Raw genomic sequence first — 23,344 nt, forward strand, 5'->3', positions numbered from 1 at the left:
TCATCAAAGTTAAGATGTAAAATGGAGCTACTCAAACTAGCTGTGATGAAGAACCACTTTTTGTTTTCTTTTTTTTTTTAATTTTTTTATTTTTAAAGATTTTTATTTTATTTATTTGAGAGAGCGAGAATGAGAGAGAAAGAGAGCACATGAGAGGGGGGAGGGTCAGAGGGAGAAGCAAACACCCTGCTGAGCAGGGAGCCCGATGCGGGACTCGATCCCGGGACTCCAGGATCATGACCTGAGCCGAAGGCAGTCGCTTAACCAACTGAGCCACCCAGGCGCCCTTTTGTTTTCTTTTAAAGTGTTCTAATCCACTGCTGGTACTTTTTATAAAACACACTACAGGTGAATTTATAAAGGAACATGAAACAGGAAAAAAAAGACTGATACAACGTAAGTCCACATTTTCTTTTTCTTTTAAGGATTACCCTCATCAGATTGCTGGAAAAGTTTTTAAGTGCTTAGTCTCAAGTTCTCTACTTAGGCCAGTCGCCTGTGGACTGGCACACAATCCACAGACCCCACTGACAAACAGCAAATACTGCCCACCTACCCGGGCCTCCCAGGAGAGCAGGCACACGCAGTGTGCTTCCAGGGATCAGCTCATTTACTGCTCAAAGCAATCACTGTCATCACTCACATCTTACACATGGAGAAAGTGGGGCTCAGGGAGGTTAAGCCATTTGCCTAGAATCACAAGGCAAATCAGGAGGGCTGGGATCTAAACCTGGGACTACCTGTCTGAAGTCTGCACAAAATTCTGTTGTCTCCTGAGAGTGCTCAGAGAAGCCGTGCAATTAGTTTTCACTTTACCATTTAACTCAGAGTATGTCATCATTACCTAGGTTGTAGGCAACCAAGCCCTGTTTTCCTATCTTCTTCCTGTTTTCTGTGCTTCTGGGCATTTTAATTAATTAAGAGGAATACTAATGGTGGTAAAATTTACATCAATTAAGATATCTGGAAACAGACTGGGGAAAGACATGGTAACTAGGAGAGAAATGGCCACCAAAATTGGACTTTAACATACTTTTTTTATTCCATACTTCTCCCCCCTAATCATCAATGTGAGGTAAGGATGGCTGGATGGATTTCCCATAAAGCTTACCTTGACCAACAGCCGAATGCATTTTCTCCATGTCAAACTTAATTTTTGATCTTCCTGGGGTGCTAAGCATCTTTTCCCAAACTGTGGTTACTTCTTTGAGACAAGGAGTGATTTCTTCATAATCGAGCTTTAGGCGCTTGTTCAGCAAATCATTTTCAGAGGCTAGAAGACATCATTTAAGACCATGTTAGAGAGAATGCTATGGCTGCCTACTCACACAGCACTGCTGAGATGCTGAGCTGTTACAGCCAGCTTACCAGGTCCAAACTAAAGTCACTGTTCCTGCGCCACCCCATCTTCCTTACCTTGGAAAAAACTAAACGCACCTAGGAGGTATCCTTGATTTCTCTTGCCCCTTCATCACCCCCAATGAGTCCTGTTGGCTCTGCTATTACAGTACATCCCATACCTGTCCAGTTCCAGCAATCTCCATAGCTACCCTATTAAACCACAGATATCTCAAGGACAGGAGCAGTGTGTTAAAATTCCTGGTGCCTGGCATGCTTAGAGACCAACAAAATTTATTCATCTGAACCAGAAGAGACCCTCCAAGGACAGTTTCTCCTTGGTTAGAGCCAAACCTCCTTAGGTAGCTTCTACTTAGTCATGTTTCTGCTTCCTGCAGCTCAACAGAAGAAATCTGCCCCTCTCATAGGACGTTGCCCCAAATACATGAAGGTAGTTATTATTTCCCACCAACCTTATTCAGCTTAAACTGCATTAAAAATGTACCTAAATTACCAAAATGGGGTGGGGGAGGGGAGAGGAATCAATAAAGGAAAAGTTTAACTTGACAATTCTCAGGATTCGATCAATTTCACTCCCATCTAAAACCACTATATCCTATTTCGACAGTGGTAATGCTGTCAGCCCCCAAATCCATTCCACCTCACATCTCAGATCCTGATTATGAGTGTATTAGGACAGCAGGTAGGATGCATAGCTAAGTATAAGCCAATACCTAGGCCTCTGCAGAACTGATCAACTACTGTCTTTTATGATATAATAAGCAAAGACTATGTCCTAAGTACTTTATATTTAGCAACATTTCATCCTAATGACTCTCTGAGGCAGGGTTCTGGGTGAGAAAACCGAGGCACAGAGGCTGAGTGGTTCCTCCACGGTTCTGAGCAGGAGGTGGAGGGGCCTGGGGCCCTTGCCCTTCTCCACTGCCCGGCAGAGCTTGCTGTTCTTAATTATACAGTTTTTCTGGGATGAGGCATATATCTATCGGGGGTCTTAAACGTTTGACAGAATCCAGTGGAGCTTTCTGGGCCTAGAGTTTTCCGAGTGAAAGATTTCCAATACGAATGTGATCTCTTTAACAGATACAGAGCCATTCAGATCTTTTTCTTCTCATTTCAGTTTTGGTAAGTTGCACCCTTCACGAAGTTTGTCCATTCCATCTAAGCTGTTACGTTTCTTGGCATAAACTCATTTTTTGTCCTAGAGACACTGATAAGTCAATGCAAACATCTCATGAGTCTGTCCTCCCCCAACCCCCTGAAAATACGTGCACTCTCCCCACCCCCACATTATTCAGGAGGAGAGGAGGCTGCTCATAGTCAGCCCAGGCCCACAGAAGTAGGAGGTGCTGGAGGCAGGATGTGAAGACCCCCGGCTTAACCACTACACTTCTGTGTACACTTCAGTGCCTATTATTTTTAAGATGGGAATTACAGCTACCTTACTGAGTTGCTCTGATGAGGATTAAAGGAGATGAAATATACTAAACATCTACAAAATGTCTACTAATCAGCAAGTGCTCACAAATTATCCAAAATATAAAGGCAAATAAGGAAAAGCATAAAACACTGCTTTACTAATTAAGTGCTGATAACATGAAATAAAATATTTTCTTTTTCCATATTAGAAATTGAGCAAAGGCTAACTCCGTTAATCTGGTTAATGCTCCCCTAACGGTAATACCTGATTCACTGGATGCAAGGATTATGTACTTAACTGACCCAATTACCACCTTCAGGTACAAATGCACCAAAAGATGGTGCTGAAATGGCTGCAGAGCTCCCTAGCTCCCTCGTCCAGCTCTCATTTCATGGACACAGACACTGAAGTTCACAGAAGGTACAGGGCTTGCCCAAAGTTATTCACCAGCTGGTGGGTAGTCAAGCGACTCTGGGCCTGGGGCTGCCTCACCTGTGATTCTTCATCTACCACTTTATCCTCTTCCTTCTTACTTTGGATAATACGTTTTCTAAGGTCCCACTAAACAACCCTGTGACAAATCGGGTTCAGGACTAGCTTTGCTGGGGACAGAGATTGCAGGTAGCACTGGGCTCTCGGTGCCAATGGACGTTTCTCTGGCAGTGAGCTCTGCTGTGAGCCTTTGGGACTGACTGAAGAGCCCAGCAAGCAACATGAGGAACCCGCTCTGAGATCAACAGAGCAATACCATCCAGCCAGAAGATTCAGTTGAAAAGGCTTAGTCCGTGTATTTCACTGTTGGCCCAAGCACCATCCTGCTGTGTGAGTATCCCAACACTGCTGCCTAAAATCCGTAGCCTCCAAAATGTCTTATCAGGCAAGGCAGTTGGTGCATACTTGTGACAAACGTCAAGGCTCCCAGCCAAAGCCGTTAGATATAAGACCAAACTGTTTATTAAATAAGAGTCTACAAACCCATGATTGCGCTTTCTGGGGCTAGGGCAACCAGGACTACATGAGATCAAAGGTAACTCTGCAAGAGTCCTCTAAAATACATATTACCATTTACCATGGATGTATGAGTGAACTTGGACTTTGAACTAATAATCTTCAGGTCCAATTTATGCCCATTACACAGGGTAGGCTGGAGCTGCCCATCCCCAATCCCGCACTATTAGCAACTGCCTTCACAGATAAAATGTTCTTCCAACTGCCACCATTTCTTAAAAACTTAGTAAGGAAAGGCTAAAAGGCTGGAAGCATCAATGATTAAATGACCTCCAAACCTGTACAGATTTTAGAAAAATTACTCAATCTTTATTTTTTTATAGCCAATAGGAAAAAAGCCTTTAAAAAAATACCTTCAGTTACGATTCCATTAAAATTCAAAATTCAAATGTGTTGTTATACCACTATGCAGATATAGTGTCTTTATTTTTTTTTTTTTAAGATTTTATGTATTTATTTGACAGAGAAAGAGAGCACAAGTAGGCAGAGAGGCAGGCGGGGGGAGAGGGAGAAGCAGAGCCCGACGCGGGGCTCGATCCCAGGACCCCGGGATCATGACCTGAGCCGAAGGCAGCGGCTTAACCGACTGAGCCACCCAGGTGCCCCCAGATATAGTGTCTTTAATATGAACTTTAATATGAAGTATGAAATTCTGAATGATATGAGTCAGTCCAACAAGAAATACTGTGCTAACCCCAAACCATGGCTGTACTGAACCACACCCTGTCCTGCATTAGGCTGCCTGCATCTTCATTTACAATAGGGGGAAAATGGTCCTGCAGAGGGGCACGGCGGAGACTGTTGGCTGGGGAGACAGGAAATGCATTTTAGACCCAGCACCATGAGAAGTTAGCTGTTTAACTCTGGGGAAATCAGAATTCAGCTTCCAACTGCCTACAATGGAGTGAAGTGGATTTAGATGATGTGGTTTGGTTCTTTCTCAGATGCAGTGGTTCTGGAATAGTAACAGATACTTAACCCACATATTCAAAAGCCAGGAAATAGACTTAAGCATAGAAGAACCTCCTCATACATGTCCTTCTAATTTCTTTCCCAAACAGCAAGCAATTCAGCTTTAACACCTGATCAATTTCAACCACTCCCATATATAATTTAACTTTCCTTTAAAAAGCAACTAAAAGTGGCACCTGGGTGGCAGAGTCAGTTAAAGGTTCGACTCTTGGTATCGGCTCAGTTTGTGATCTCAGGGTCCTGAGACTGAGCCCCTCCACACTCAATACAGAGTTTGCTTGAGATTCTCCCTCTCCCTGCCCCTCCTGCTTGTGTGCTCTCTCCCTAAAATTAAATAAGTTGGGGCGCCTGGGTCAGTTAAGCATCTGCCTTTGGCTCAGGTCATGATCTCAGGGTCCTGGGATCGAGCCCGTGTCAGGCTCCCTGCTCAGCGAGGAGTTTGCTTCTCCCGTTCCCTCTGCCCTTCCCCCCACCCACGCTCATGCTCTCTCTCTCAAATAAATAAAATACAACCTTAAAAAAAAAAAATCTTTAAGAAAATAAAAAAAAACTAAAAAAAAAACCAATGCAATAGAATGACTGTCTCTCTAGTACACAGTACACTCCCGGTTGGTTCTTGTCTAATCTTGCTTCTGTATTTATTTAAAGATTTATTTATGTGAGAGAGAGTGAGCACGGGGCGGGGGGGGAGGCAGAGGGAGAAGAAGAGAGAGTTCCAAGCAGACTCCACGTCAAGTGTGGAGCCAGAAGTGGGGCTCAATCCCACAACCCTGAGATCAACGACCTGAGCCAAAACCAAGAGTCAGATGCTCAGCTGACTGAGCCACCCAAGTACCCCTTGTTTCTGTATTTAATGAGAAAGTTCTGTGCCCATCCCACACCAACAAAGCTTACCAAATGTTTTTTAGGCAATTCATGGTCAGGTTCTTATTGATGATTAAGCTTCTCAGCAATATAGGTACTGTAATGCACTGAAACCATGCTTTCTAAATTATATTAAAGAAGCTTATTATGCTTTCACCACAAAGGTAAATGCATGTTGAACTTTAGAGAGCTAAGAAGAGAAATTAACTCAAACAGCAAGAACGGAAGACCAGCCAGGACTGACCACTGCCAGATGAAATGAGGAAGCAGCAGAACGGTGCTGGCAAGGGCTAGTGAACGCAATGCAACACCTGGCAAGGTGTTCCAGGGAGCCTGACGGAACTCTTCCACGCTCATTCTTCTCTGTCTGGTCATCATTTACACAGCTTTACAAAAGCTCCGCTTCTGTGGCATACTGATCTTGCCGCGTCGATGCAGTCACGATGCCTCCTAACATCCCAAGAAGCCAGCCAGCACCATTCCCATGTTACAGCTACGCCCTGATTTTCCATGGCTGTCATTTCCAGGATGACTGGCCAGGATAAGTATTAGGACTTACGACCTACACGACGAACATAACTGCCTCTCCGCTTTTCAACAAAAATCCCAACCAATAGACACGAGTATGAGTGCTGTGCTCCAGAGCCGTCATTTAGCTCATGCTCATTTAGCACTTGGTGATGTCATCACGGTCAAATCTCTTTCCAACATCTGCTTTTACTTGTTTTTTAAAGATTTATTTAGACATCTGCTTTCAGAATGGCCTTCAAGAACACACAAGAAAACAGCAGGAAAACAGAGCTGGAAGAAAACTTAGCATTCAGTGCTGTAAAATCCCCTTGCGCGGCACCCCTCCCACAGCACCATCCGGGGATGACCGGTCTGCCTCAAAACCGGGGACAGGGCGGGGGGTGGGGGTGGGGGTGGGGGTGGAGCCCACAGTATCCGTCAGTGGCCCATTCCAGCCACCAAGCTACTTTCATAACAAAAGGTCTTATTACTTTGCATCTGACTTCTTGTTTTTGACCAAAGATGACACACTTCTTTGGACTATGAACCTTATTCATCAGACTTGGTGTCTTAATAACCTTCACCTCTATACAGATCTTGAGATAAAAGATGAAGATCTGCAGTCAAGAAGTAAGTTCAATGAAAGGTACTCTACTTCTACAACTGCCCTGGCCATGGCAGCACGACTCAACTGCCTCCCTCTGGAAGATACGTCTGACTTCCTGATCAAAATGCCCACGATTTCCCATCCAGCCAGCGCTCCATACTCCTAGACCCATGTTCTTTCCATCAGACCGCCCACTTAGCTTCTGAGCTACTAGGAAAATAATATTTTTTGGGTCAAGCAACAGTACAGAAACAGGAAATGAACAAAATCTAAACTTGCAAAGTTCATGTCTTATTTTGATACTGATATAACCCCTGGCAAGAACTTGACTGGTCTGAGCCTCAGTTTCCTCTTCAGGCTAATATATGCCTTCCAGAGCTGTCAGCATTAAACGAGTCTGTCTATATAAAACCTTGGTATCAGTTCAGGTAGAACTCTGCTAACGCTAAAGCTTAGTCTTCTTCAGATCACCTGCCACCCACCAAAAATGCACACAGAGTGAGGTTACGAACTTAAGTGATTTGTGTAGGATTAGTTTATACCTACCAGCCAAGCACAGACTGTGGCTGAGGGCAAAGTAGGGAGAGGGAGAGAAAACAAAACAAAAAACACTCTTCAGAGGGTTGAAGCTTACATTTGAAGGTTGTCTCTTGGAAGTTCTACATGTTATGCTAAAAATGACCATATAGGAATAATTTAATATAGTTGGTGAGATTGTCATGAACTCTCCAGAAAGTAAAAAGCATTAACTCGACTTCGAAAAATAAACATATTTCATATATACACATATGTACGTATGCTAGAGGATCTTGTTTTTCTTTTTAAAGAGAGCATACTTATGTCTGATGTGATTCACTTCAGAGCCAAGATAAATTATCAGGCCTGTCATTCTAAAAAAATGGCAAACCAACCTTGCAGCTTCTGATTTTCCTTCTCCATTCTGAGGAGCAGTATCTGTTGTAAAATAGCCTTTTGCCATAACTCTCGAAGCTCGCGAGATGTCCTTTTCTTTTCCTCTGGGACGGGGCCGAAGGGTCCATCTTCACAAACTGGTTCTAAAGGAGATCGTGGTGGAAGCTCTCCCAGTTCTGAGTAATCTGGGGATGGAAAAGGACATTTCAGAATGGTCATTTTTTTTTTTTAATACAGATTTAAACGTAGTGTCAAATCAGAAAATTTCTGTTCATTCAGATTTTATGAAATGGTGTCACCGATTTAAAATTCAAGTTTTAATATGCATTGAAATAAGTTAGGTCTGAGCCACAACCATCAAATTATACATCAAATAGCAAGCGAAAGTTGGAGGAGCTGAGGAAATGTTCAAAGATACCTACTTTTAAAGGTGTAATATTCCTGTTTTCTTCTGAGTTAATGACTGTATTATTGGTAATGGCAAACATTCACAGAGTGCTCACTCTGTACCGATTGTTCTGAGGGCTTTATGGATACTAGTTTAACACTCAACCACCCTAAGATGTAGCTACTATAACTATTCAGTTTTAAAGAAAAGCAAACTGAAGCACATTTGACACCTGCCAAATGTCACAGAGCTAGGAAGTGTAGAACCAGGATCGGGGACCCAAGCAGACTGGCTTAACCACCATGTTATAAGGCTAGATATTCTGGAAGAAGATTAATGTGTATTTAATAGCCAATAACAACAGTGACCATTAATGGGTCCTCTACCAAGTGCTGGGCACCATGCCAGGTGTTTTATATAGACAGACTCATTTAATCCTGATGACAACTCCAGAAGACAGGCATTAGCCTGAAGAGAAAACTAAGGCTCAGAGAAGCAAAGGAAGTTGCCCAAGGTCGGACAGTGAATAAGCAGGTGTGGTGGGATCCCAACCAATGTCTGCCTGACTTGGAAGTTCATGCTTTCTGCTCAATATCCCTGTAATTCAAATGTTTCCTATGTCATCAAGTTTAAAATTTCCATTTATTAGTTGAAATCTCTTTACATTTCATGAATTTGTACCTTTCTCAACTGCAGACCCCATGTGGCTGGGACACAGTGCTGTTGTAACTCACAAATACCTTACAGACAAGCAGAAAGAACATCCCACCAGCTTACTCTGAAACTAGCTACAAACAGCAAAAGTTCTCATAAGGAATATTATTCAGCCATCAGAAAGGATGAATAACTACTGTCTGCATCAACATGGATGGAACTGGAGGGGATTATGCTAAGTGAAATAAGTCAAGCAGAGAAAGACAATTATCACATGGTTTCACTCCTATGTGGAACATAAGGAATAGAGTGGAGGACCACAGGGGAAGGGAGGGAAAACTGAATGGGAAGAATTCAGAGAGGGGGACAAACCATGAGAGACTCTTGACTCCAGGAAACATACTGAGGGTTACAGAAGGGAGGGGGATGGTGGGATGGGGTAACCAGGTGATGGGTATTAAGGAGGGCACATGTTGTAATGAGCACTGGGTGTTATACACAACTAATGAATCGCTGAACATTACATCAAAAACTAATGATGTACTTCTATGTTGGCTAATTGAACATAATTAAAAAAAAAGTTCTTATATGAGTGGGCCCCATCTGAGGCAATGCATTCCTGGGTATTTCTCTCTAAACTGAACCTAAGTAAAATCACGGTCCTAACATTCTGTGAAAAGCCCTTGACAGACAACCTGAATTTCACAACCACTCAGAACACAACATACAATCTCTTCCAGTGTACAGTTCCAACAAAATTCCATGCCACAATTAATTTCCAGAACAGTTTCAGCATTGACTGCTCATTATCTAAAAGTGGGTTTGATTTCCTGCTATGAAATCTATGAAATCAAACACAAGCTACAAACACAAGCTACAAGTTTCATTTTCTAAAGTGACTTGCCCATCTTAACTCCTATTAAAGTTACTGGATTAAAAAAAATTATGATAAGCATTAAGAATGCTTTGTGATGTCTGTAAGCATTTAAATGCTTATCATCACATTTCTATCTATGTCTATTTCATTATGATCCTATTAAATGAAGGAATAAATTAAAATTCTTCTTTTGGGGGTAGTTTTTATGCACGTTATAGGAGGATGCTCATGTGTAATGGTCAGTATAAAAGCAGGAATCACAATTGTTGTATGGTAGGATCTCAACCTTAAAATTATTATGAAGAGCAGGACCATTCAGTGACTAAAAGGTCAGGCTCTGGAGCCAGGCTGTCTGGGTTTTAATTAAGACTATGCATTTTTTGATTTTGTGACCTTCAGCAAATTGCTTAACCCCTTAATGCCTCAGTTTCCCAATCTGTCAAGCAGGAATAACAGCACCTCCCTCACAGAAGTGTTACAGGGACTGGGGTACCCGGGTGGCTCAGGAGGTTAAGCGTCAACTCTTAATTTCAGGTCAGGTCATGATCTCAGGGTAGAGAGATCTGTGCTCTGTGTGGAGTCTGCTTGTCCCTCTCCCTTCCCCTGCTTGCATGCGCTCTCCCTCTCGCTCTCTAAAATAAATAAAATCTTTTTTTTTTTTTTAAAGAAGTGTTACAGGGATTGAGTTAATTCATATCTTATAAACTACCTGAAACGGGGTCGAACACACAGTAAGAACACAGTGAGTACTAGCTTCTTATTGGTTGCTATTACATAGTCCTTAACGGCACAGAAAAAAACACTGGAAGGAAACACTTAGAAATGTATCCACTCAATTGTAAGCTCTAAGAAGGCCAGACAGGCCACCTTGTCAGTGAGGGTTCACCTAGCACCCGGCACAGTGTCTGCACCTAGCAGGTGCTGGGCAGATCCTGCTGAAGAAGAGAGATAGGTGGGTGCTAGGTTTGCATGTGCTTCCTGCTCTTTTTTGTATTTCCTAAATTTGTGACAATAAACGTAATTTTTAGAACCAACTGAAGAAAAGTAATGCAAATCTGTTCCGATTTATATCAAAGATTGCAAAATGTTCTGCAAAACACTTAGAAGACAAACCGATCCCCCCCAAACTTGTGTACTTAGCATTAGTTGGTACTGAATATGATACAGCTGAAGTTTACCCTTTTTTTCAGAAGGCATTTTAGTTAGTATTCTCATTCAATCTTATTCTGCAGCCTAGAGTCTTCTATCTGAGCTCTTCCCTCTTTTACCATCTTGGCTGTTGAAACTCTGCTGGACACTGCGGTGGTGATTCAAGTTCTGCTTCATTTCATGCTGAAGGATTCACAAGGGTCGGCGGGGAGACGGCCTTGCCGTGGGGCAGCCTAGTCATAAAGTAGTTTAGTGACTTACAAAAGACCGATAGTTAACTGTCGGTTTGTTCTAAATCTGGCCTGGCTAAATGAATCCAAGTGGGCTGTTTTCTTATCAATGCAAAAAGACGCAAGTTTGGGCCGAGGGTGGCCCTCTTTCATGGACACATGCCTGGGGTACGGAGTGCCTGGGGTACAGTCTTGTGAGACGTGTACTCAACAGCATGGGGCTGAGTGGAGTGGCAGGGCCAGGGAGAGGATAATATGAAGATGTTGGTCAACTGGCAGCTGAGAACCTTATTCTAATAATAAATGTGTGCATTATTTTAACTTGGATCATTCCTAAGCCATTTACATCAGTATTTATTGCGTCCCTTATATACCTGGGATGTGACATGCTAGGTGGTCTAAGAGAGGCTCCTTTGATGTTTCTAACATTCTTTTGTTTCTAACATTCTTTAGAACAACACTGGGGATCTGGCTTCCTTCCTGGACCAATACTCTTGCTGAGAGGCTGCCACACAGAGACTGATGGGGAGAGCCGGGAGGAACTGGGCTAGGGGTCCCTCCACCCCCAGGCCAGCTTGGCGGTCCCTCTTTGTAAACCTCTGTAGACACGTACACTTTTGGGGTTCCAGTCCCTCGGCGCAAAATGTGAGAAATGATATTCCCCTCTGACTGCCCCAACTGTGGAGCCGACAGGCACTGACAGACAGACATACTTCTACATCTGCAGGACCCCGAAACCAAAGGGCCGCAATAACACGCTAGCCTAGGATGAGACTTTACTATCCGGACATGCCCTATAATGACAAGATGAAGCATGCTTAATTACAACAGAGCCTTTCAGAAACCGTCGGTTTCAATGGGTTCTGAGAACTTCAAAGCCAGCCACAAGTCAGGGGTCCTGCGAGACAATCCTTGCTGGGACATTCTCAACAGGGTCATAAATAGGATCTAGGCTGGTGCGTCAATACTTTAGCTGCCAAATATCCTGAGACTGTGCTGCTACATTCTTCTCCTTCTCTCCCCCCCCCCCCGCACACAGGTGTGCGGGGAAGAGCATGACTCCGCACCATCGGTAGGAACACGGCCGACGCTGTGACAGGGCAGAGGAAAGGGACACGCGTGCACATGGTCTCCCAGCTGTCCCGTGCTGACTGAAAAGTACGGAATACGGGGCTGCTGGCTGGTACTTTCACGAGACACTGCTATCAGGTTTGAACTGCTATTCTCCTCCTTGTAGAGACCTGACACTGAGTCACACATTAAGTGCCTTGTAAGAGAGGGGCGCTCCGGGAGGAACATGAAGAGATAGGCCCTTCTTCAACATTCTGGGTTTTCTGTTATCCCACAGCAGAGCATTTTTATAACTCTCTCCATCTCAAAAATCTTGATCTCCCATGCCAAAAGAGCAATGTTTAAGATTCCTGCTATTCTGAAACCTCTGCTTTAGCAACATGAATAGACTTTGGAAATGAGAATTAAAACTGAACAATAAGCCTCTGGAGAAAAGTTAACAACAGGGATTAACGTCTGCAGCATCTGTTGTTACCAACAACTGAAGACAATTTCTTAAAAACCAGAGTAAAATAACCGTGTAGACTTAAGAAAGGAAAAGGCAGTCCTCTATGAATGCTGTCAAACTGTTTACAGAGCACGAACAACTTTACCTCTCCTGCGACAGAATGTCGTGCCAGGGAAACAGCAGATACACACGGAACAGTCACCGAACAAAAGGATTCATTTACCCGAAACTGCTCTACAGCCTACCGTGTCTTCTTTGGAAAATAATAACAACAACAACAATAACAAAAGAACCTTGTTATTTTCTACAGTTGCATTATAGAATGGTCCAGCCACAGGGAAACAGAATTTTTTTTTTTTAAATAACATTTGGTAAAAAGAAATTTTTTTTTTTTTTTTTAAGATTTTATTTATTTATTTGACAGGGAGAGACAGCCAGAGAGATAACACAAGCAGGGTAAGTGGGAGAGAGAGAAGCAGGCTTCCCGCCGAGCAGGGAGCCCGATGCGGGGCTCGATCCCAGCACCCTGGGATCATGACCTGAGCCAAAGGCAGACACTTAACGACTGAGCCACCCAGGTGCCCCCAAAAAAGAAATATTTTTAAGTTTTTGCCACATGCCTGCTAGAACTCCAAATATGACTAGGACACAATCCCTCAAATTTCAACAGGGTGATTGGGAGAAGTACATGGCTGCTAGGAAGTACAAAGAAAGTGTTCTAGAAATTTAGCAAAGAAAATGAGACTCTCCTGTCTGTCAGGTCAAGAGCATGAGCCCTGGGGTCACACGTCCGGGGTCAAATCCCAGCTCCACTACTAACCTAGCCACTCAAACGCAAACATGTGTGGTCTGACGCTTTACACCCATTCCCTCATCTGCCTAACAGTGTCTATGCTCTGTGGACTGGTGTGTGTGGTTAAGGAGTAAACGTGCGGAAACACAAGCCTAGCACATAGCAAGCATTCAATAAACCGACAGCTGTCGTTCTTCTTATCACCATCATCAGGACCAGGTTTTTGGAAGCGGTGGTAGCTTTTGGAGGACATGGCAAAGTCACAAAGGTGGAAATTTCTCGTAAATGTGGCTATGAAAACAAGGTGTCCAGGTGACAGTTCCTCATCCAGTGACCCGTTTCAGCCAATGAGCAGATGTAGGTGTGTATGTGAAAACAAGAATGGTTGAGCCCAGATTACAGAAAGTGCCGAATGATTAATTTATGTATTAATGGGTGAGGAAATGGGAATCACAGAAGATTTGAGGTTTTTACAGTTTTTAAGGAAAAGGTATTCCATTTATGTGTTCTTTAGCGCTGGAAAGAGACCACGGCTGTAGGGGAATGCAGAGCTTAGTGGATCAAACGGAGGGCTATTATAAAACCACATGAGAAGGCGCTGGGCAGGGCGGGGGCTATGAAGACAGGAGCACGAGCCTAGCTCTGCCTGAGATGGGGTGCAGGGGGAGGAGAGGACACGTGCTGGGGAGCTAGGCACACACATTTTATTAAAAAGCGGCAGCCAAGGTATGCAGAAACGAAAAACAGAAGCAAGGGTCTCGCAGGACTCTCTCTCTATATCCTTCCAAATTAGCTATTTGGAGGGGAGTCTCCAAGGCTCCATGAAGACGACTTGGAGTCACAGAAGCCAAAAGCCCCTGTTCAGAGGTTGTGAGGACAGCTCCGAGGAGCAGCAGCAAAGGAGTGAAGGCGGCGTGGTGGTGGGCAGTCCAGGGCAGACAGCCAGGCAGATGGACCAGGACTAAAGGCAAGGCGGTCAGGCGGCGCTCCTGGGGGCTCCGGTCAGCCCACCATGCCCCCAGCTGCCCCCTTCCGGGCTGAGCTCTGAGAGCAGAGGCATGCAGCACCCAGAATTTGGTTTCCTGGTGGTGGAGGCTACGAAAGTTAAGGCCTACATAAAGCTTGAAAAGAACCAAGAAAATGCTGCAGATGAATTTTTATATTTAATGCAGGAGATAAAATTATCCTTTGAAATAAATAGCATTTGTTTTTGCATCTGCAAGGGGAATGATACTGTACTTTTCAAGAGGGCTGAAGGTCAGGGCTCTTGTTTCTTGATTAAAGTCAATAAAACTATAAAGAGGAACATATATTCAGTCTGTTGGAATATAAAACACTGAGCTCTGTCATAGTTTGCTCTCTCCTATTAACCCTGTACAGAACACTGGATTTCAAACTGTGGTCCCTGGGACTTTCTAGGACACCTCAGGGTGGAAAAGCACCTCGAGCTGCACAAAAGGCCCCTGGTGAGTGCCAGCAGGCTGTGTATGTGTGAGGAGGTGTCCAAGGACATCCCGCCAACAGCCACTGTGTGCCGACCGCGTCAGACACCCCTTGCTCACGCTCCGTTCCTTCTTCTGGACTGTGGGGGAAACGGTCAGCACTCACAGGAACATAGGGATCCAGGGCTGAAAAGGGCACCAGAAGGTGACTTAGCTCAACCCCTTCCCTTCCCAGAGGAGGAAACTGAGGCTCAGAGAGGTCCAAACTCACATTTTTTGGACCACTGCCTATGTATGTGCCAGGCCGTGTAGCTTCCAAGTCCCCACTGACTTCATGCTCACAACCACCCGATAAGCAAGGACTGTTTTTATCCCCCAACGGCACAGCCAGAGACACCAAACTAGCACTTGGACTCCGGGTGCTCAGCGTGACGGAAACGAACTAGTGCTGACACTCACCCCCAGGAAAATCAGCCCCCTGACTCTCCGTGCCTCAGTTCCCTCATCCACAAATCCCAGACAATAACGGCCTCCATCTCCCCCAGCTCTGTTGCAGAGATTAAATGAAAAATCCTTATGAACACATAAAATCGTACATGGCCAGGGATAAGTACTGAATTCCTATTATCATCAGTATCTATTTTATTCCAAACCTGGCTAGATCCTTGTGCTGCTTAGACTTCTCCACAATCAGACTAGGGCTGGGGAGAAAGAAGAAACCCGGTTTACCGAAGAACACTGGGGAGACAGACGCTTACTCTTCCCAGGGGCTCTCCCCAACAACAGGAGCCCCTGGTCACTGCCTTAGCGTGTCCAGGACTTGTGGTCACGACAGGCCTGGAAGCACGGGAGAGGGACGGTCACCCTCACAATAGCGGAGATGCCCTTTTAGCCTTTGTCTGGCTGATGTCCTCCTCCTTCAAAGCTCAGCGCCAAGGCCACAGCCTCTGGAGAGACTCCTCTCGCCATCCCCTGCCCCGTCAGAGCCTGCAGCACCCCCTCGATGCTGCCCCAGCACCCTGGCAAACCTCAACCGAGCCTCCAGGATTCTGAGAATGTCATCCCTGGGGCCAAAGACCACTGCCCTGAGCACAATCAAGTCAAGAGGAGCTCGGAGAAGCAGAAGATCAAGCAGCCTGGAGCATCTTGGGGAAAAACGAAGCAGAAGGGAAAGGAGTAAAAGAGGGACAGTCTAGACGGGGGGACAAGGACAAACATGCAGGAGGAGACACAAGCAAGGCCCTTGTGTGGCACTCAGTTCTGGCCCAAGCAACAGGCTCAGCTCTTTTCCACAGTTTTATTCCTAAACTGGGCAAAAACTATTTAAAAACTGTATATGAACGTTATACATCTATATGTGAATATACAGATGCCTGATACGTGTACATAGAACTTTATACAAGAAGCTTTATAAGAAAAATACTACAGAGAACGTATTAATCACCCCGGTGACCCATCATTTAATTTACCCCAAGAACAATGAAATGAAACCCCCCTCGGTCCACAAGGAGAGAGCAGAGGAAGCCACCGACAGTGGGTGTGAGAAGCGGCAGGAGAAGAGCCCACAGAGGGTGGCCGAAGTGCAGGAGAGACGAGCCTAATCTGAGCCTGGCATGGGGGTGGGGCAGGGACAGTGCTGGACACATGATTAGGCAGGACGACTGCCCGAGAGGGAAGGTCACTCCATGAGAAGCTCAGGAATGAAAACGTCATGATGAATTTGGGAATTTCGAGGAGCTCCGCATGACCCTGGGAAACTGTGCATGCTGAGGTGGGGGAGTACCTGCACACAGTAAGAAATGAGTCAGGGTGAACAGTGAAGGGCCTCCTATGCTAGCAAGCAAGCCATCCTGACATGAGCTCTAGCGAAGAAGTGAAAAAATGACAAGCCATCAGGTTCTGTTTCAGAGAAGTTACCCTGTTGCCCACACTTAGCCCTCTGATCTCGTCCACATGGAGATTTCAAAAGGCCATCCTACGTTCCCCATTTACATTGGTAACTCTCCCGACGACAGCTGCTGGTCAAGCCCACCCTGCTTGGACTTCACTATGGGCACGGAGGACAAGGGTTCCCTGACCCCTTCCTCACAAAAGCACTGGGGGTCACCATCCCCAGAACCCAGGCCGTGAGTTCCGCCCACGGGAGCAGCTCCAGACCAGCAGCATCCGTATCCTCCGCTTGTTTGGCAGAATGTCTGTCTTGGCGCCTTAGACCCACTGGCTCACAGACTCGGGTGGGACCCGGGGACCGGGGTTTTAACATCTGGAATTCTATGCACACTGAAGTTCAAGAATCCCTGGCCTCTGGCAGTCAGCATTTTTTCGGCCACTTACTTTAGGTTGTAGATTTACCTTAATTGGTGGTTTCACATTATCCAACACTAGAAAATGGAGTTACCTTTTAAATAAATTATTTCAAGTTAATTAAGGACTCCATCCGTTACAGATAACCTGATCATTAATAAAAATTTAAAATACAACATATCTTGATTGTCAAACACCAGCCAAATCTCATTTTAATCTTCGTCAAAGGCAACTGTTTGAAATAAAATTAATACCATTTTCTCAAGAAATGCATTCAGAAAGTCATCCCTCCCTGCTGACCCAGGTCAACTACCCACACTATTAGACTGATAATAAATTTCCTTCCAGAAAACTTCCAGATATGAACATAAATAGGAACACAGACCAATGAGTCACCCAACAGAAACAGAAAAATATACTACTAAAAGCTAAGATCACGATTTCTCAGTTCGTGAAATTTGACCATCTGCAGAAAAGCAGCTCATCTGTTTACAGCACGGCTTCCGGCACTTCCCCCATGTGAACCCCTCCAAGGAGGACAGGCCCTGCCCCACACCCTGCAAGGAAGGTGTGCTCAGTCTCAGGGGGGCTTTCTGCATCTCCTCCGACTAGAAGCCTGGGGAGGAAAGCAACATCCTCACCCTCAAATCCCCCCTGACCACAGCAAAGGGCACTGAGGGTCCAAGTTAAACCTGGTACGAGTAAGGGACTGCATCACGGAATGTCGGCTTTCAAACTATACCCCATGAAGGTGACGGCAAAGTCCACGCAGGGTCCAGGGGAGCGGTGGGGGACAGAGCTGCCTGAGCTCGGACGGCTGTAACAACATACCACAGACCAAAGGGCTACAACAACATTTATTTCTCACTGTTCTGGAGGCTGAAAGTTCAAATTCAGAGTGCCAGCATGGTCAGGTTCTTGGGGAAGGCCCCTTTCCTGGCTTGCCTCCTTCTTGTTGTGCTCTCATGTGGCAGAGAGAGAGAGCGCGTGCTCTGGTCTCCTCCTCTTAGTTATAAGGCATTGATCCCATCATGGAGGCTTGACCCACATGCATGGGCTCATCTAAACCTAGCTACCTCCCAAAGGCCCCACCTCTAAACACCAACACATTAAGTACTGGGGCTTCAACATGTGAATTTTCAGGGGACACACTCAATCCATAGCATGAGCAAATATGGTTCGAAACTACTCCTTTTCTCCGTTTCAGCAGAGCAACTGGATTTCATGGGTTTTAGGGCCTCTAAAAACTTTCCTTTAAAAAGAGTTGTCATGGGCGCCTGGGTGGCTCAGTTGGTTAAGCGACTGCCTTCGGCTCAGGACATGATCCTGGAGTCCCGGGATCGAGTCCCACATCAGGCTCCCTGCTCAGTGGGGAGTCTGCTTCTCCCTCTGACCCTCTTCCCTCTCATGCTCTCTGTCTCTCATTCTCTCTCTCAAATAAATAAATAAAATCTTTAAAAAAATAAAAAAAAATAAGAAGAGTTGTCAGTAGCTAAGAAAAAAGTTTTAAGAGTATAGGTAACAAGGTTTTTTTATGACCAGAAGGAACAGGATGGTGTTTTGAGTCTTGATGGACTGGCAAAATTCAGAACTTTTTTTTGCAGGGGGAAAGGAGACCTGGAGGCCAGAAAGAAGGAGCTGCTTGAGCAAAGGTCCATAGTATTCCAGCTCAGAGCCACCCTTCCTTCAATCCACGGTACTTGCTATCGACGTGAGTGTGGCAACTGACTTGTGCTGCCATGGGACATCTTAAACATTTTATCTTGGGGCATCTTTTATCAACCAGGTCCTGGGAGAGGGCTTAGAAGTGGACTGTCATCTGGTCTACCTTCCTCAACACCTGCTTGTCAGTGCAGGACAACCTGACTTTCCCCCCGCTGCAGGAAGCGGATTTCGAATGTACTTCCAACCCCGCCTGTTCAAGAGCACTATCCAGGCACTTAAACCAGGGCTCCCATGAGAAGCCCAACTTCCAATGAAAATCACTTGAACACCCGTAAGATGATGAAGAAAAAGAGAACAGGACAACTCTGCAACCTCAAGACATGAGTCAAACACAATCTGTTGATATAAAATCAGAGAAAATACAATGGACCCTTGAACAACACAGGGGCTGGGGCACGACCCCCACGCCACTGAAAATCCACAAAGAACTCTGACTCCCTCAAAACTCAATGACCAACAGCCTACTGTTGACCAGAAGCCTTACTGATAATGTCAATAGTCGATTTAACACATATTTTATGAATTATATACTGTATTCTCACAGCAAAAGTAGGGAAAAGAAAGTGTTAAGAAAATCTTAAGGAAGAAAAAATACATTTATAGTCCTCTACTGTATTTGTTGGAAAAAAAAAAAAATCCGTGTAGAAGTGGATCTGTACATTTCGACCCCGTATTGGTCAAGGGTCAATGGTACATTCAGGGTGAAAAAACATTCAAGTTTTGTGAAAGAACCAAAAGTCAAGATCTAGTTTCTGCCACACAGACATTTATAAGATAAACAGGTAGATGTAGTGTATTTAATAAATAATATTAATTAAGCTTGGTGTGGAAAAGGATCATTTTATCCTGACAACGTTGTAAACCCCAAATCATTAACGTCATCACTGTGAGGCAATGACAACCCCCCCACCCCCTCAGAGGGCAGCTTTCCAATTCAGAACCTTGAACTCCGCTCTAGCTGCACCCAGCCCTTCTCCTCTTTTTCTCCCTGGGTACTGGTTGCTTGTCTCTCCTACCACACCTGCACACTCCTTTATCCAGCATAAATCCACTTTCAACCCAGTTCTTCCAACAGTGCTTTGCACAGAGCTGTGCGCTCAGAATATTTATATGTTAAAGAACACAGTAAGGCGCTCTCCTTGCGTCAGGGGTAGGGATTCTATCTTGTACGCAGATTTCAGACTTCCGTTAAAAACTATCGGTGGGTCCTGGTGATGTTAGATAAAGACTGAGTTATGCATAGAAAGAACCACGCGGAGAGCAGAGGAAAAGCTGCTGCAGCCACGGACATCTGAGAGATGGGCCTGAGGGGCAGCCTAGGAACAGGAAGGAGGGGGAGGGGGCAGTGCGTGTGGAAGGAGAGCGAGCTCCACGCAGTCAGGGCCTCGGCCATGGGGGGGCCAATCTTCCGTGACTGGTAAAATGGGAAACAGTGGCACAGATGGTGATTTTCAAGAAGAAGAGCCCCCTTTACCCTTCTGGCCCAGGCGTCCAGGGGTCTTAGGTGCCCTGACTGGGCTTCCCCCCACCCCCCTGGAAAAAAAAGTATGTTCACTCAGTGCAGGGCAACTGGAAACACGGGGGGGGGGGCGGAAATGTGTATGTGTGTGTATATATATATATATATATATATATACACACACATATATATATATGTATATATATAAAGAAGAAGAGGAAGAAGAAAGTTACTATAATCCCACCTTCCAAAGATAAGTTCTTTTAACATTTCCACATATTTCCCTCTGGTCTTTTCTTGGATCTTCACTGCATGTAGAACCGTACTTCCATCTGGAGGGGTCTGAACAGAGTTCTGGGTTTTTGTTCGCACTGCACTGTCTCTCCCAGGTCTGTGACCCCCCAACTGGAAGCACCACAACAGGACGTGCGCATCGGAAGCACGTGAGGCAGGCCAAGCGGGAGCACGACGCAGTGGGATCGTGACCCTAGCCCTACGGAAAGGGGCAGGTGACCTGGGCACACTTAGGACTCGCCTCCAGAGGAGTATTTGGAACTACTCAACTACAAATAATCTATAATAGGGGGCTGTGATGTGCCCTTCTCAGGTGCCAGAGAAGAGCTGGGGAGGCCTTCGGTGGGAATTTGTGGGAACGGGGAGCCCTGTCATTATAAGGGGCTCAGGAAAGGGGATGGTGGGGAATATAAGGAAGAAAACCATGACCCCACCCCCCCACCCCCCCCCAAAAAAATCCAAAGCAGGAGGGAGGAAGGAAAGGTCCCAATGGCAATGGCACACACTGGTGACCTGCCCGGGCAGCTAGGAAACCTCGATGGGGTTCTGCTGGCATGACAGTCCTGCGGTGAGGACTTGGACTTGAGGGCTGATGAGGATGGATGCTAGAAGCCCCAGCTAGAAACTCCGCCGGCCTCCCTCCACCCCCTCCTCCTCTTACCATCTGTGGCTAAAAACGCGAACCCCACCCATCCCATTACACAATGCTTATCTGGATACCATCTAAGGTCAGACTGCATGAGAGGAAGCCCATGACTTAAAAGTTAGGAAATACTTTTGGGCTTCACTGGGGAGAGGGGATGGGGAAGTCCACACTGTGAAACAAGAAGGTGACAAGAGCAACCCCGGTTCTTCCTCTGACTCGACACAGTGTTCAATGGGCTATATGTGGAAATGTGACCTTTCCACCTGGAAAAGCCCAGCCTCACTGCCTTCCTTATAAGGGCCCATATCCTGAAGGAAGCCAACTCGGAGAGCAGCACTCTTTTTAGGTAACCATGCCTGCTCAGCAGTTGGGAGGCCTGGGTTTTAGCTGTGTAAAATTTCAGGCTTTGTCCTCAATGAGAAAATAGAAACCAACAGCGTGATCATCAAGGTGGCTTCCATCCCTTAAAAGTCAGCACTCTGATGTTCATTCAAAACCCTAACAGACCTCACACAATTGGGTTTATGAGTTAAAGCGGACGCGTCAAGCTCGAATATTCTCTGAAGACTGTATTGGTAGTAAGCAAATTCTTTAAACATTACCAGAGCTTGCGTCACCCAAAAAAACTCAAGAAAGAAGTAACATTTCCTTCTGAAAGTCTCTACTGACTGTAATTGAACATGGCGCCTCCCAGAACCCTGAGCTTCCGTTTGCAGTTCCTCAGAAGGGAGAGGTGTTACGTGAGTGCAGGGGACAAAACAAATGCAAGGAACTAGCCACTCTGATAGAACAAAGTCGTTTGGTAAAGACTTAGCATAGCTCCATTCCAAAGGACGAACACTTTCTAAACATCCTGGCACAACACAAAAAAACAAGTACTGTGCACACAGCCCAAAAGCGGCACCTTAAATTTCAAGGAAGGTCAACACGGCGGGAGTTGACCCTCCAGAGCCTGGGGACCGTGTGTTTAGCCGGCCAGGTCTCAGCTCACTGCACTGGTCAACCTCTGGACATCTGGAAAGCTGCACGTCGTCTGACCTTCTGCTGGGATGATTTTAAAGAGCGCAACATCTATGACATTTCTTTGCAATGATTCTGGTCTTTTGTCTCTCCCCATCGAGGGAGTTTGAAGGGAGAGCAGTCCCCTGCATCTGTCAGCACTCTCGACCCACGCGTGGCTTTTCGCCCTCTGAATCCAGAGCACACGGCGGCTGGGCGAGGCGGGGCGTGTCGCCACGGGCGTGCACCTGGGACGGCGCAGGAGCAGGACCCACGTCTTCTCTGGCTCTGACTTCGAGCCATGACATGCCCTTTGCCAACAAGCTGAAACCGTAGTGTGAACCACCTGCACGCTATCCAGGAGGCTCAGAGAGGCACTTTCTAGCAATGTGAGTGTCCTCCATGTGCCGCAGAGTCTCTGATGGCCCAAGTACATCCCTTTGCTTGTCCTGAAAGTCCAGTGATAATAAAAGGGAGGGTGGTGGGGGATGGAATTAAAGGATGGCTGCCATTTGTGGTGGAGACTGAGAAGGCAGCTGGTTTTAGTGCCTTCCAAACCCCAGAAGGAACAGACTGTCTACACTCTGATGTAGCGCCCGTCTCTCGGGTGCTTCCTCGCTAGCAATCCTAACATCCCTAACTCCACGAGGTGGTGCTGTTATCATGCCCATGTGAAAGCGGAGGACTCTGGCAACTGCCCTCGGTCAACAGCTCATCCAGGGAGGAGCCAGGCCTTAAGCCCAGGCCCATTCTGACTTAAAGATCCATACTCTTCAACTCAACAACACCAAAAGAACAAATAACTCAATTACAAAGTAGGCAAACGACTTGAAAAAAGACATTTCTCCAAAGATGATACACAAGTGGCCAATAAGAATATGAAAAGATGCTCAACACCAGTATTCATTAAAGGAATGCAAATCAAAACCACAATGAGGTATCACCTTGTACTCATTAGGATGGACATGTCAAAAGAACCCCAGAAAACAATTATCGGTGAGGATCCGGAGATACCGGAACCCTTGTGCACTGTTGGTAGGAATGTAAAATGGTGCGGCTGCTGTGGGAAACAGTATGGCAGCTCCCCTCCCCCCAAATTAAAAACAGAATCACCATGTGATCCAGCAATTCCACTTCTAGGTACATATGGAAAAGAACTGAAGGCAAGATCTTGGGCAGATATGTGCACACCCATGTTCACTGCATCACTATTCAC

The 23,344-nt window shown here is 45.7% G+C and overlaps 1 protein-coding gene across 1 annotated transcript in view; it reads right to left on the bottom strand.

Moving 5' to 3' along the window:
- Positions 1-23,344, bottom strand: part of TBC1D1 (TBC1 domain family member 1) — a 219,821-nt gene that overhangs the window by 31,873 nt on the left and 164,604 nt on the right. Inside the window, exons 15-16 of the mRNA XM_081813168.1 lie at positions 7,649-7,834; positions 1,112-1,273 (exon numbers count right to left, since the gene is read on the bottom strand). Coding sequence (XP_081669294.1) covers positions 1,112-1,273; positions 7,649-7,834 — 348 coding nt within the window. The remainder of the gene's footprint in view (positions 1-1,111; positions 1,274-7,648; positions 7,835-23,344) is intronic.

Source organism: Leptonychotes weddellii, chromosome 2 (assembly GCF_054177405.1).
Source record: "Leptonychotes weddellii isolate Sample4059 chromosome 2, ASM5417740v2, whole genome shotgun sequence".
NCBI lineage: Eukaryota > Metazoa > Chordata > Mammalia > Carnivora > Phocidae > Leptonychotes > Leptonychotes weddellii.